The sequence below is a fragment of the Miniopterus schreibersii genome (genome assembly GCF_964146895.1).
Source record: "Miniopterus schreibersii genome assembly, chromosome: 6".
Lineage (NCBI taxonomy): Eukaryota > Metazoa > Chordata > Mammalia > Chiroptera > Miniopteridae > Miniopterus > Miniopterus schreibersii.
In genome coordinates this window covers 5,554,345-5,567,754 of record NC_138107.1, presented here as the reverse complement: position 1 = coordinate 5,567,754, position 13,410 = coordinate 5,554,345, and the positions used below count along the sequence as shown (strand labels likewise).

At 52.7% G+C, this 13,410-nt stretch overlaps 2 protein-coding genes across 21 annotated transcripts in view; both read right to left on the bottom strand.

The window, feature by feature from the left end:
• Nucleotides 1–2,885: 2,885 nt before the first annotated feature.
• On the bottom strand, nt 2,886–5,240 carry ZBTB9 (zinc finger and BTB domain containing 9). Its single transcript, XM_081139566.1, has 2 exons — nt 5,060–5,240; nt 2,886–4,899 (listed from the first exon to the last, which is right to left on the bottom strand). Exon 2 carries the CDS (start codon nt 4,820–4,822, stop codon nt 3,440–3,442), a length of 1,383 nt encoding a protein of 460 aa, XP_080995692.1. The 5' UTR covers nt 4,823–4,899; nt 5,060–5,240; the 3' UTR covers nt 2,886–3,439.
• A 1,124-nt stretch (nt 5,241–6,364) lies between these two features.
• Nucleotides 6,365–13,410, bottom strand: part of SYNGAP1 (synaptic Ras GTPase activating protein 1) — a 31,433-nt gene continuing 24,387 nt past the window's right edge. For 6 of the 20 annotated variants that reach the window (XM_081141095.1, XM_081141107.1, XM_081141096.1 and 3 more), the window contains 3 exons: nt 13,018–13,229; nt 11,925–12,015; nt 6,365–8,276 (listed from right to left, as the gene is read on the bottom strand). In XM_081141095.1, the coding sequence (XP_080997221.1) occupies nt 8,130–8,276; nt 11,925–12,015; nt 13,018–13,229 (450 nt within the window). In that variant the 3' untranslated portion in view covers nt 6,365–8,129. The other 14 variants (XM_081141105.1, XM_081141100.1, XM_081141101.1 and 11 more) reach the window with 12 other exon arrangements.

Sequence of the window (13,410 nt, the reverse complement as noted above, 5' to 3'; positions counted from 1 at the left end):
ATAAAAATCACCCAGGAGTATATAAAGTTAGAAGAAAGTGAAAGAGCCTTGAAGAACTCTAGCACTTATGAAAACGGTAATAACAATAACATCTAATCCTTACTGAGTGTTGTATGCCTCCTTTCAACTAAAGTTGAAAATATTTCCCCTTTAGGGGATCCCTCCCTGAGAGAACTGGCCCCAGAAAAGGTGTGACTAACCAACGTTCTCTCATAATAGCTAACATTTATTGAATTTACTAAGTGCAAAGCACTGTCCTGAGCACTTTACATATATTCTCACAACCCTAAGAGCATGATTAATTCCAAATGGGAACTGCACAGAGTGAAGATACAGGGCAGAGGGGCTGAGTACAAGAGCAAAGGTTCTGGTTGGGGCGTGCTTCGGACAGGAGCAGCATCTCTTCCACTAAAGTTGGCAAGGACAGAGGTAGAAAAGCATGTTTGTTTACAACAAATTCTTTCATCATGGAAACTGTTTTCTGCACAATGCCTAGTAACTTTTTTTTTTAAAGATTTTTAAAATTGATTTTTAAAGAGAGAGGGAGAGGGAGAAACATCGATGTGAGCGAGCAACATCAATCGGCTGCCTCCTGTACCAGAGATCAAGCCTGCAACCTGGGCACATGCCCTGACCGGAATCGAACCAGCAACCCCCCAGTGCACAGGATGACGCCCAACTGAGCCACACCAGCCAGGGCACAATACCTAAAAACTTTTAAAATAAAACTCTAACATGGTGTTTGTTTTTGTTAATCTTCACCCAAGGGTATTTTTTCCTTGATTTTTAGAGACTGGAAGGGAGGGAGGGGGTGTGAGAAACACTGATGTGAGACACATTGATTGGCTGCCTCCCACACGTGCACGGACTAAGGCTGGAGATCGAACCTGCAACCCAGGGATGTGCCCTTGACCGGGAACTGGTACTCAGGTTGACATTTTAACCACTGATCCACACTGGCCAGGGCTAACAGGGTGTTCTCATTGGCTTTATAAAGTAATAACAAAGTGCTATGGGGATTAAGGAGAGGGAGGAAATAATTCTGCCTTAAGTTCAGAGGGCAGAGGTGGAAATTGGGCAGGTTCACATATCTTGAGTACCTATTAAGTGCCAGGTGTATCTGAGGCTTTAAGGATCCCAAGGTGGGCAACATGTGGATTATCTGAGGTGCATTTCTGTTCCTGTGGTCTGGCCAGCAACCACTTCCCACTCTTCTATCCTAGGAGTTCAATTGCCCCTGGAGGATTCCATTCCCACCCTGTTACTTTGATGGAACATATGAAGAGGGTGGATCTGAGGCTCAGAGCTCTCATCTGGGGAATTTTATCTTGAGTGACACAAGAAATAAGAATGACTGGGTCATCATTCCAAAACATAGGACCTGAAGAGTCCCAGGAGTTCCTGCTCCCTGGACTCCCAGATCTGACCCAGGTCTTATCCTTCCAAAAGCTAGTCCTTCATCCCTTCCCTCCATTTCAGGAGCCACCCACATCCTTTCATGGATTCCTGTTTTGATAAGAGCCAGCTTCCGTTGCTTGCAACCAAAGGACCCCAGCCAATGGATATAGCCACCTACAGAATGTGTGCCAAAAGAATGGCAGGTGGGTGGGATCACAGTAGATTGAAGACTGGAACCTGCTCCAACCCCTTTCCCAATGTGTTCAGTCCTTCACGGTACCCATGGCATGGCTCTTTTAGGGAGGCTGACATATACCAGCTACGGTTCACGTTCTCAGCCATAAAGTCACATTTTTTAGCCCCTTCTAGGTGCCATACCTAATAACTTTTGAGGAACATGCTTTATGGAAGTGAAGCTGTGGCTCGAACTCATGTTCATTCCCACAGCAGTTCAGCCCCCCACACCCACTGCCATACTCTGGCACATGCAGTTCTTTGTGAAACCTCTGCTGACCTGTACTAGGTCTTGGTGCAGCTTCCTTTGTGCCACTACAGTAGCTTGTACTGCCTACTATTGTGGACTTATCATACTACATTGTCATTATTTGTGTAGCTTCAGTAGTAGCTGTAAACTCCTTGAGGGCAGAGTATAAATCAGGGTCTGGCATAGCGCTTTGCACTAAATGTCTGTAGAGCAAATTCAACATTATACAAAATATATGAAGTTGGAGAATATGATAGGTAAAGATCATGTGAACCAAGCCCTTTAAAAAAAAAGGCAGCGAACCAGTTAGGAGATACATACCACTCCACCAAAAAAACCAAAACAGTTTAGACTCTGAAAGATCAGGTAGCTTACCAGAGGTTATTCAGTGGCAGGTCTGGGCCTAGAATCTAGCCCACAGAAAGTTCAGAACTGTTTTTTCTGCACCAATATGAAACTATCCCATTCTTTCCCCATCAACATAAACCAACTGCAAAACACATCTAAGTCTTGGCAACTGTTTTCACGTCTCTCCCACATAAATTACTCAGTCCAGTCCACTGTCAGCTCTCAACTCCAAGGCAAAGTTTATTTGAAGAAATTAAGTAATCTACGACAATCTTCCCATCCCAAAATCTGCCCTTCTACCTCTCAACCAAGGGGCTGTCATGTGCGAGTGGGATGGTAAGGGAGGGGGTGTGGTCCACTATACAGTTACTCTCTAGCCTTCAGTATGTGCTGTCTCGGCCCTGAATCCCCCTGACCAAAGCCACTTGTTCAGAGTAGTGGTGCTACCTTGAGAGCATTTTAGGTCAGTGGCCATCTCCTGAGTTCACTGGTCACATACGTTCCAGTCACTATGATCAATAAATGAATGATCGGTGGTGGTCAAAAGTAGACAAGAGGCACAGGCTGTTGAGGGAATACCCTCTATTAAAGAGGGTTCTAGGAATGACACATGGATTGCTCAATTTGTTAAAGTGCTCAACTACAACATAAAAAATAAAGGTGATGGGGAGTTATCTATTAGTGAGAAAGCAAGTTATGATCTGAGGGGCTTCTGGAAAGACATAACAAGGAAAGTACATAAAAAAAGAACTCTACTCACATTTCAGCAATGAGGGGAAGAAAAACTTAGAGCTCAGTCCCTGAATTACTAGAACCCTACATCAAACATATCCCTAGATGGAGACCAGCTCCTTTAACTCCTCATGGAGACAGAATGAAACATTTATCATTATATCTTTTTGTTCTAACTCTTCTCTCTTCAAATATATTTCTAATCTGAAATGTGGTTTCCTGTATGAAAAGGTCTATTGTGGGCAAGTGACCAATTTACACATGGCCTGTAAACCACTTTCCCGTAAGGTGATTAGTAAAAACCTGCAGAGATGAGAAACCTTGAGTTTCCAAATATGCCAGGTTGAGGTCCATAACATATTTATCCTCTTGGCATGATTACAAGATCCACGATAGGGGTGCCATGGTAGTGAGGGGTAAGTATCCATCAGCAGTAGTGGCTCTCTTATCCTAGAAGTTAGTGTATGGCCTCAGCAGTCACTTGTAAGTCCAGTGAGCGGTGGCCCAGCCCTGGCCCTTGCACAGGTCCCGGTGGCGAAGGAAACAGGCATGGACTCGGAACCGGCGACCGCAGTGAGGACAGGCATGCAGGGCTCCCGCGTGGGTCTTCATATGCTCTGTCAGATGGTGCTTCAGCTTGAAGCGCTTGTTGCAGATGCCACAGCCAAAGGGCCGAAGGCTGAATGTCAGCATAATGTGCCGGTCACGCTTTGGTTTCACTGCAAACCGCTTCCCACACAAGCAACCAAAACATTTTCCATCTGCGGGAGGTGTCCCCCCTAGCTTCACAGGCCCATGAACAGCCTGCCCCGCTCCCCCAGGGCCCCCTCCCCCAGACAGGATTTCATTGCCATGAAGGTCCACTGGCTTCCAGGATGGACCACCTCCTCCAGATGTTGCCCCTGCTCCGGAGGGCGGCAAGAACCCTAGCTCTTCACTCCCTTCAGTGTTCCCTCCAGGAAACACTGTGGTCTCCTCCTTTACTCCTCCAGACTGAGTTCCACCTCCTGATATGTCCTCCTTAGGCTCAAAGGGTTCCTGCTTAATGTAGAAGATTTTGGGGGGCGGTGCAGAAGGAGGGGCAGGAGGTTCAAGTGGTGCACTCTCGTCCTCTGGAAGCCTGCGGGGAGTAGCAGATGTGGGCAGCGGGTGGGGACCTGCCGATGTTCTCGCAGGCTGAGGAGTCTGAGAGAGTGCTGCTGACCCCTGGTCTTCATCATCATCTTCCTCCTCCTCCTCCTCCTCCACTTGAATCTGTAGCACCTCTCCCAGTTCACTCCTCTCCCCTCCCACGGGGTTCTGCGTAGAAGCGGAAGACTGCACGGGAGTCTGGAAAGAGGAAGAGCGAACGCACCAGCCTCCTGTTGACGATGTGGTGGAAAGAAGTGTGTGATAAGGGGTCGCTCCACGGCTTGAAATTCCACCTCCTGAGGTTTCTAATTCCCTAAGAATCTCTGAGCACTGATCTACCACTTGCCACATCTGGAGGCCACTGGCCACAAGGAGGTGGGCAGGGAGCGCATCCAGTGGCAGGCGGAGGCGCCCTGAATAAATGAGCTGGAGCAGCCCCTCGAAGGCATCCGCTTCAATGACGCTGGGCAGGGTGAGGCGCGGCGCATCCCCCAGAAGAAGTTTGTCGTGGAAGTAAGGAGAAGCAGCAGCCAACACCGCTTTGTGCGCCCTCAGTTCCCGGCCCTGCACCAGGAGGGACACATCACAGAACTTTCCCTCTAGCCTGTGCCGGTTCAGGGCTTCCAGAAGCAATGAGCTATGCTGAGGGAACTCGATCTGGATGGTCCGTGGGGCTGGGTTGCAGCTCGGGGACGGGGGGACGGGAGGCAAGGGTGTCGAGGTATCCATGGCCTCCACGGAAGGAGATCCCAGAGGATCGAGGACAGGAGATGAGGGGCAGCGGTAGACTCCACGCCGGAATAAGGCTGTGGAGGAAAGAGACAGGGGTCAAAGAAGCTCTGAATGAGATGAGCGTGTCGCCTCAACCACCACCTGCCTCACCTACTCCCCGACACGTGGAAACTTTACGGTCACATCAGTCCCGCGCACTCCCCCACCAACAAAACAGAAACAACCAACACCCACCGGGGTTTAACTTCCAGAGCCTGTGGAAGATGGAGGTCCTCCAGCCACGAGCCTGACTGGCCGCCGCTCCGCTGCCCCACGTTGCCTGCAGCGCCCAGCTCCCGGGAAGACGCCGGCGCGGGGAAGCCGCGAGCGCAGCCGGGCAGCCCGCAGCGCCTCCGCAGCCACCGCGCGGTCCGGGCCGGAAGCCACCGCCTCCCACCGACGCCGTTGCGGACGCCGGATGCGGCGGGCGGGGCTAGGAGCAGCCAATCGGAGCCAACAAGCCTCGTGTTGATAGGCTGCGCGGGCGAGAAGGCGGTGCTGGCCGCGGCGAGGGGCGGGGTGGCCTCCGGGGAGCACTGCGCAGTCGGGGGCGCGGCTAGAGAGTCGCCTCGTGCCGAGCCCTGCGTCCGCGCCCCGCTGGGTGCGAAGAGGGCGAAATTAAGTGGGCACCTGCTGTGTGGGCTGGGCGTTGTCCACAGCACCCTGTGTCCTCCCTCCGCCCTGCGAGGTACGTGTTGCCCTCCTGTGGGTCTGGGGCTGGAACCCGGTTAAGGAACCCATGCGCTTTCCTCCATTCCGCACGGAGACATTTTAACCAGAAATTAAACCTTATTCCTAGGTATTTTCTTTAAAGGCTGCTTGTAGATAGATACTTGGAATCTTTTGTCAGATAGTGCTGCTGTTCCTTGGCCTCTTTACTTGGGGTTAAGTGGGGCAGTGGTGAGGAGAGAGCTAGACTGGGTTTTTGGACAGTGCAAAACCCTGCGAAGGACAGACAGCAGGTCCAAAATGGAGTTACTTGTGCCAAGCCCATGTCTGCAAACTAAGATTTAATACTTAACCTTATTGCAGTTCCACTCTCCGCGGAATGTTACCTCGAACCAATCAGCCTGGAATTACCTGAAGTACTAGTGAGGTGATCTACCTGATAGACCCCTTCCATGTCCCTTAGGAGGGCGACCTTGCCTAAAACAATGCCTTCTTAGCTAATAATTTCCTTTCCCCACCTTTTTCCACCTTTAAACTCCTTTCCTTTTCAGCAGCTGCGTTGAGCTCCTTTCTATTTGCTTGGATGGGATGCTGTCCAATTCATGAATCAGTGAATAAAGCCAATTAGATCTTTACATTTACTCAGTAGAATGTTGTTTTTTAAACACCTCTGCTCAAAAACAAATCTCTCTGGGTGGGAGAGTGGTCTTCCAGGAGGAGACTATGTCTTCACACAGTTTCTCCTAGGCTGTCGCCTCCTCTCAAAAAGCAGATCTTACCACCCTGCTGGTCCTTCTGGAGGTCCCAGCTTAGGAAAGTCAGCATAGCAATAAAAGAACAATCTCCGTTTATTAAACATGATTTTTCTGTTTCACCACACACTCCAGAAAAAAAGGAAATGGGGCTGGGAGTGGAGAACAAGGGACAGTGGGGGGGAGGGTGGTAAAGAAGGCCGGGAATGGGGTTGGGGAGGGAGGGAGAACGAGAAAACAAAATAAAATGGGTAGGAGGAACATCTCCCTACCCTTAGGGTGGGGAGGGTAGCATGGGGGAGGGGGCCAGGAAGCTCTGTACACAGGGGTTGCCCCCAGCCCACACACACACACCCCAGATATGTACAGTACAAACCCCAGATAATTACAACAGCCAAATAAGAGAGTTTCAAGGAAAGGGGGTTCTGGGTAGGGTCTGAGGTTAGGAAAGCAAGGAAAGGGCACAGGGATAAAATTTCACATATTTACAACTTTTATATAAGTATAAATTTGGCCCCGGCTGGGTGTATGTGATTAGGGAGAGGGGACTGAAGGGGAACTGTCCATACAAAAGAAAGAAGGGTGGAGTCTGCGAAGTCTCAATACCAAACGCAAGAAGGGGCGAGGGGGCAAGGCTGGGTAGGGGACAGCAGTCAAGGAAGAGGGGTGTCAAGAGGGGATTCTCCCCTCCCATGACTACCCACCCCAAACCCCATCCATCCTACCTCCCCTATCCCGCCAGAGAGCTATGTACAGAGAAACACCGAAAAATTGTGGAGCTGGCGGGAGGGAGGGAGGTGGAGGGAGATTGGAGGGGGGGAGAAGAGAGGGTAGCCCAGCCCTGTCCTACCTCCCCCAGGGGACAGAGTCATGGAAAGGGGCCCCCAATACCCCTCTTCCACACAGGTCCCCCCACCCTGGGGGAGAGAGACATGGCTTTTCCTAGAGTAAGTTCCCCCCTCCCCCTGGGAGTAGAGACCAAGAAGAGAGGAGAGGGGCAGGGGGTACTGTGTGTCGTGGTAGGGCAGATCAGCAAGTCTGTCCTCCCCAACATACACACCCTCCTAAACCCTAACCCCTCACCCTAACCTCAGTTCCACCCCACCCAACACACTGGGGGAGGGGGGGGCATCAGCCCCCTCACCCCGCTCTGGGACCAGCCAAGAGCAGATCAGGTGTGGGAGGAAGGGGAGACAACTCCCATTCCCCCCTTGCTGCCCCCACCCTGCCCCGGTGGCCCCTCCACCCCATCTGGGTTCTGGGTGGGGAGGGAGTAAATTTAAGAGTGGTAGGAGGAGAAGGAGTTTGTGCGTGCTGAGCCCCCCCAGACGCTCCTGAGAAATCAAGGGGTAATAGGGCCCCCTCACCCGGGGTCCCCTCCCCATAACAAGGGGGACAGGGGAGGCCAAAATGGGGCAATGGAGGGGAGTTAGATTGTCAGCTCTGGTTACTGCTAAAAAATCACCCTGAAGTTGAAAGTTTGGAGGTGCCACACCCCCAGGGTGGGGGTGAGGGTCTGTCCCCCAGTGTTCAGGGGAACGATGAGGCAGAGGATGGGGATAGCACCCCGGAGTGAAGGGTTCAGTGTGGGGTAGGTGGTGTCCTGGGGCAAGGGTCCCTGGGGGTCACAGGGGGCAGCACCCCAACAGGAAGGAAAGAGGGGCAGCTAAGGATCCCCCCTCTCCCTCCTAGAAATGGTGCAGTGGGGGTGGGGGACTGGTGCCCCACCAAGGAGGCATTCAGGGAGGCAATCCGCTGTCCTTCGGAGACGTCCAGTCCTGGTGGTTGGTGCTGTTCTGGGGTGGGGTGCACAGACAGGGAGAAGGTCGGTGATGCTGGGTGGGCTAGTGGTCTGCGGTGTTTCGGAACTCGCCGTTCTCGGTGATCTGCAGCCGGGGTGGGGGGGGCGGGGCTGGGGGGGCCAGGCCGTTCCAAGGTGGGGCCAGCGTCACACGCGGGTTTGTTGGACCCAAGGGGGGAAGCTGCCTCTCCTGCAAGACACCAAAGAGGAGAGCGCGGACTTATTGAGACGCTTCGCAGGGGCCTGGGTGCCAGCCCCCTAGCAGTGGCCTCCCCCAGAGCCAGCCCACTCCATAAACCATGGCCCATCCTCTTCCCCCAGGACAACCCCCACACCCCCTCCTATTTTGTTTCTCACCTTCAGTAGAAGTTACATCTTCTGGGATCAGGGAGAAGAGAATCTTACCCCCGACTCCTAACAGGGGCCTTCAACCCAGGGAGTCACAGCAGGACAGCAGTTCAAAAGCAAGCTCCTACTGCCCCCACCCCAACCTTTGTATCTTCTCCTGCCCAGCCCACCCTCCTCCTCGCGGAGCCTTCCCCCAGCCCGCCCCCAGTCCGAGGCAGGATCTCTGTGTTGAGGGAACAAGGGGAAGCAGTACAGCAAAACCTCATTAATCCAAACCCCCATGGATTTGGAATTTTTTTCATAATTTGAATAAAAACTGGGCTTGAGTTTCCCTTTATCTGTGAAGAAAGAGTGTGCTAAACAAATTAATACTGGAAATGTGTCTGTAGGAGGAATATTTAACCTATACCAGAAGGCAGACTTTTCAGCCCTATCTGTTCATTAACGCATGCTCCCTGAGGGCCTCGAGTAGGAAAGCCTTATTCATTGAAGTTTACTTACTGTATATATTTTGAAGACATGCATTTCATTAAATAGACACTGTCATTCAGTTTTGTCACTTATTCAGAGTAGCCATCTTCTCAAATATAACATTCCAAATTAGAGAGGTTTAACTGTACTGGGGGGAAAGGAAGGGGATTCAGGGAAGTGATGTGGGAGGGCTGCCTCTCTCTCTCCTGCTAACCAGAACCACCTGGAGTTTCTGTAGAGACACAGCATGCCCCAACCTCTGCATCCACGGGAAGCAGAAGCACTTCATTCCTTTCCACCCCCAAGGTCCTTTCAACCCCTCTCCCTAGGCTCCTACGTAAAAGGTGAGGGTACCAGACCCTACTCCTATCCCTCGTCCAACTGTATCACCCCTGCCGCTCCTGGACCAGCTCCTGGCTCTGGCCCTTGGCCCTGGTTTCTGTTCCTCTGCTGGGAGAGGAGAAGGAAGCCATCTGTACTATACTTCTGGTTGCTCACTTGGCATAAAATACAGGCACAAATTAATTTTTAAATTAATGGCTGAGTTGTAGAGGGACCAATACCTAAAAGTGGTTTAGCAAAAGTTTCCAAATTATTTCCTGGGCCACAGGGTATTTAGGTCTGGCAACCTAGTTATGTCTGACCTTAAATCTAAAGGATACAGAATCCTTACATGTTGAAGGTCCCAAATAAGCTCTCCCTCCCGAGTCAAAGGCTCCCCTCTCAGGTCACCAAAACCCCAGCCATAAGCAAAGCTGCCTTTTTAGCTTGCTGAGCATCTCACATGCTTTCCACAGGTCAGCGAGGGGCAATGACGGATGGCAGGGGATCCTGAGCATGGCTGAGGGCAGAGGAAGGAAGAAACCTTAGATTCCCTTCCCTCTGCTTGTCTGCTGGCGACAGCACACAAGTATGTCCCTACACCCTCATGGACCCAAATTTAGAAAGTAGTTAAATTAGGGTGCCATTATGCATTTTACAAAAGAACTCACTGCAGGAGTCCTTTAAATGGTGAGGTCCCCTGTGCCTTTCAGCATCTGTTTACAGATCACTAACTACTTTGACAGAGAGGCTGGGCAGGCAGAATTAAAATTATAGTGTGAGGAGCCACTGCCCACTGCAGATCAATCTCACAGAAAATAAAGTGCTCAGAAATGTCAGTGGCCGACAGGTTCCCATTGCCTAGCTTTTGAGGTAGGATTGTGTCTGACAAGGCCACTGGGTGGCAGGAGAGGGGGAGTGAGTGGCATTAGCAACCCTGGGATATGAGCTCGGACAGGAAGAATAGAGGTTATTTAGCATGCTGTTCCTGCCACCTCTGCCTGGGGATCAACCTGGCTATGGAGCACATGACCTTATCTAGGAAGTCCTCTCAGCCCACTTCCAGCTGCCACAGCATAGGAGCCAGTCCACATCCGACACTGTCAGGGCTCCCTTACTGCTCCTCCTTGCTCGACTCAGCCTGCCTACCATCCTGACATCTTAACAGCATTCATTCCAGGCCCCACAATGCCTCCCTGAGTTAACTAGCTCCTCCTAATTCCCACCTAATAGGGCTGGATGGGAGCCCCAGAAGCCCTCTACCTCACAGATGTAAGGAGAAGGGAGGGAGAGAAGCGGGTGAGAGGTGGAAGGAGGGGTAGAGAACAAAGTAAGGAAGAGGAAACCCCAACCTACCTGCTGTAGTCAGAACAGCCCTTCTAGCCAGGGTCCCCCAACCCATTATCACCGCTACCCCTTAACAACCCCCCCCCAACATCCCAACCCCCAAGGACGCTGGTGAAATGCGGGGTGACAGACATACACTGGAGAGGAACAGGAAGAGGACTGAAAGTCAGGAGGAGGCTGGGGTGGGCTTCGTAGGAAAGGGAGTGTGATCTGGGGGTGCGCTGGGCCTCCAGGGTAGATGCCTGGCATTGGTAAGGTAACATCGAACTGACTGGAGGCAGCAGGAAGTATTCTCTCTGGGTAGTGCTTTGTGAGATGGGTCTATGCAGAAGGTATCAGGAGGGCAGGGTCTGTGGAGGTTCTCAGGTGTGGAGGGCAGCAGTGAGGGGGGAAAGGCTGTGGAGAGTTGGAGGGGAGTGGGCTTCACGACCAACCTGCAGTGGTGCGGAGTCACCTCCCCCTGTGTCCTCCGCCCGTGGTCAAAGCGGAACCAGGAGAATTACCTGATGAGGAGCTGCAGGGGGAGAGAGTGGGGTCATGGGATCAGGAGCCTTGGAGGGGGTGAGGAAGCCTGACCGTCAGAGCAGGAGGAGGAGCATGGGTGGGAACGTGAGCAGAATCTGGGGAGAGCAAGGGGCAAGAGTGCAGGAGGGAGGTCCTAGAAGCTGGCTGGTGAGAAGAGAGGGAGAGCAGCAGAGAGGTGTAGAGCTAGTCAGGTGTGAGGACCAGAGGGGGAGACAGGCCAAAGGAAGCTGGACTTCAACAATGAGGGAAGGGAGAGCTTCCAGGCTGGGAGGGTTCAAGATCTGAAGAGTCGGGAGGACTATGTGGAGGCTGCCCAGGAGTCAGGAAAATTGGGGAGCCTAGAGAACAGAGGATGGGGACCCCAAGTCCCCAGGGCCCCATCCAGAGCCTGGGGAAGCTAGAGCTCAGGCTGCCCTGCGCTCTGTTCCAGTGAAATGCAGCTCCTGGCCTCAGGAGAGCTCAGAGGAAGCTGAATTCCCTGACTGAACAGCAGCAGGCACAGGAGCGGCAAGGGTTCCAGGAACTGGCTATGGTCTGGGGTGGAGAGTGAGGTTCTAGTAGGTCCTGAGATGCAGACAGAACTGGGAAAGATAGGGAGGGAAGGCACAGGGGGTGGGGCTGACACTGCCAGGAGTGACAAAGGCACAGACGATGGGATGAAGATGGGGTCACTGAGGGGCTGCTGGGTGCAGCCAGCGGACAAACGGAGGACAATGGGAGAGACAGACAGCAATGGGGCTGGGGTGCTGGTGCAGTGAGTGCACTAAGGACCGTGGGATGGATGGGGATGGGACACGGAGAAGATAAATGACATTGTAATTTCCACCTGAGCGTCGAGCAGCCTCTTCTTGGGCTCTGGTAGTGGCTCAGCCATGGTGGGGTGGTCCCGGCGCAGCTCCTCCTCCACCAGCATCAGCCTGAAGGGACGGGCTTCAGTGGGGTTAGTGGCGGGCACTAACCTGCCCATGGAACTCCTGACCCCGGGCGCCCATGCAACTCCCAGCATCCTTCTCCCCTGCCCTCAAAATCCCCCCATTGTCCATTATTCATCTTCCCCTCAGAGACCCTCACATCTCCCTACTAAGGACGGCTTTCTAAGCCTTCACAGGCATCTACCATCCAGATGTGCCTGGCCTCCCACCCTCCCATTCAGGATATTGCCCTCCCAGACCTTCTGTGGCTGAAGACCTGGCTCCCACATCCCACCTCCCGTGCAGCCCTGATGACGCCCCTCACCCCAGAGGAGTCTACAATCATTATCCCAGCATCTCTCTGCCTTTGGTAGAGGTTCTCAAGGGGATTTCTCGTAATGGACAGCAATTAGAGCAGTGGTTTTCAAAAAAGTTTCAAATGAAGCCTTGTTCTTCTAATTAATGCTACTCAAATACAATTTAGAATGGGTCGAAATGGAGCGAGCTGTGACTAGAGTGAGGCCCAGGGTCCCGCCCAGTTCTCAAGATAACTAAGCCCTTACTGGGACACCTCCTTTGGAGCCCAGGGCTCCACAAAGCAGTTGAGAATGTGCACAGCCTTAAAAAGAAGGGGCATTCCTTTCAAACACCCTTCCAAGGCTGGAGGGGGGGTGGTGGCCCAGGAAGGGATGGTCAGAGGCTACTCTGGCCAGATTACCCTGACTAGGTTTGATGTGAATATCATGGGCTGGGTGGAAATTAACCAGTGGGGAGTCCCAGCCTAGGTACATAGGGATGCTGGACAGTAACAGGCACATTTTCCAAGAGTTTCAGAAATTACTCTATCAGGAGAGAAGTCAGGGTGTAGTGAAGGAATACTTATTACACTAAGCAAGATTTCTTCCCTTCTGGTGATGGGTGAGTGTAGGGAGTGTCTGGAGTCAGGGTCTGGGGGCTCTCTTCAACCTCAGGCTCTCCCTGGCGACCCCTCCCCGGGCCGCCCCTCACCTGCCAATGATGCTCTTGATCTGCGAATCCTTCTCCACCTGCTGCTGCCGTAGCCTCTTCTCACTCTGCTCCAGGCGGGCCTGATACTGCATCAGGATTTTGCTGGTCTGTTCTTCCTGGGACAGCAGTCTGCGCTCATACTCTTCCAGCTTCCGGTTGGACATGTGCAGCCGCTCCTTCAGTGAGTGGATCTCCTCCTCGTACTCCTTCACCTGCCCGCCGGGCACACAACCCCGCACTGTGAGGGGCATCCTGCCCTGACCCCCACTCAGCCTCCATCCCTGCCTGCTAGGTGGAGCTCCTGCAAGGTGAGGGACATCCCAACCGCCTCCTCCAGCCCTGTCCTTGCCTGTTGATCATACAGACACACCCACTTTTTTGAAAGCCCTTCTG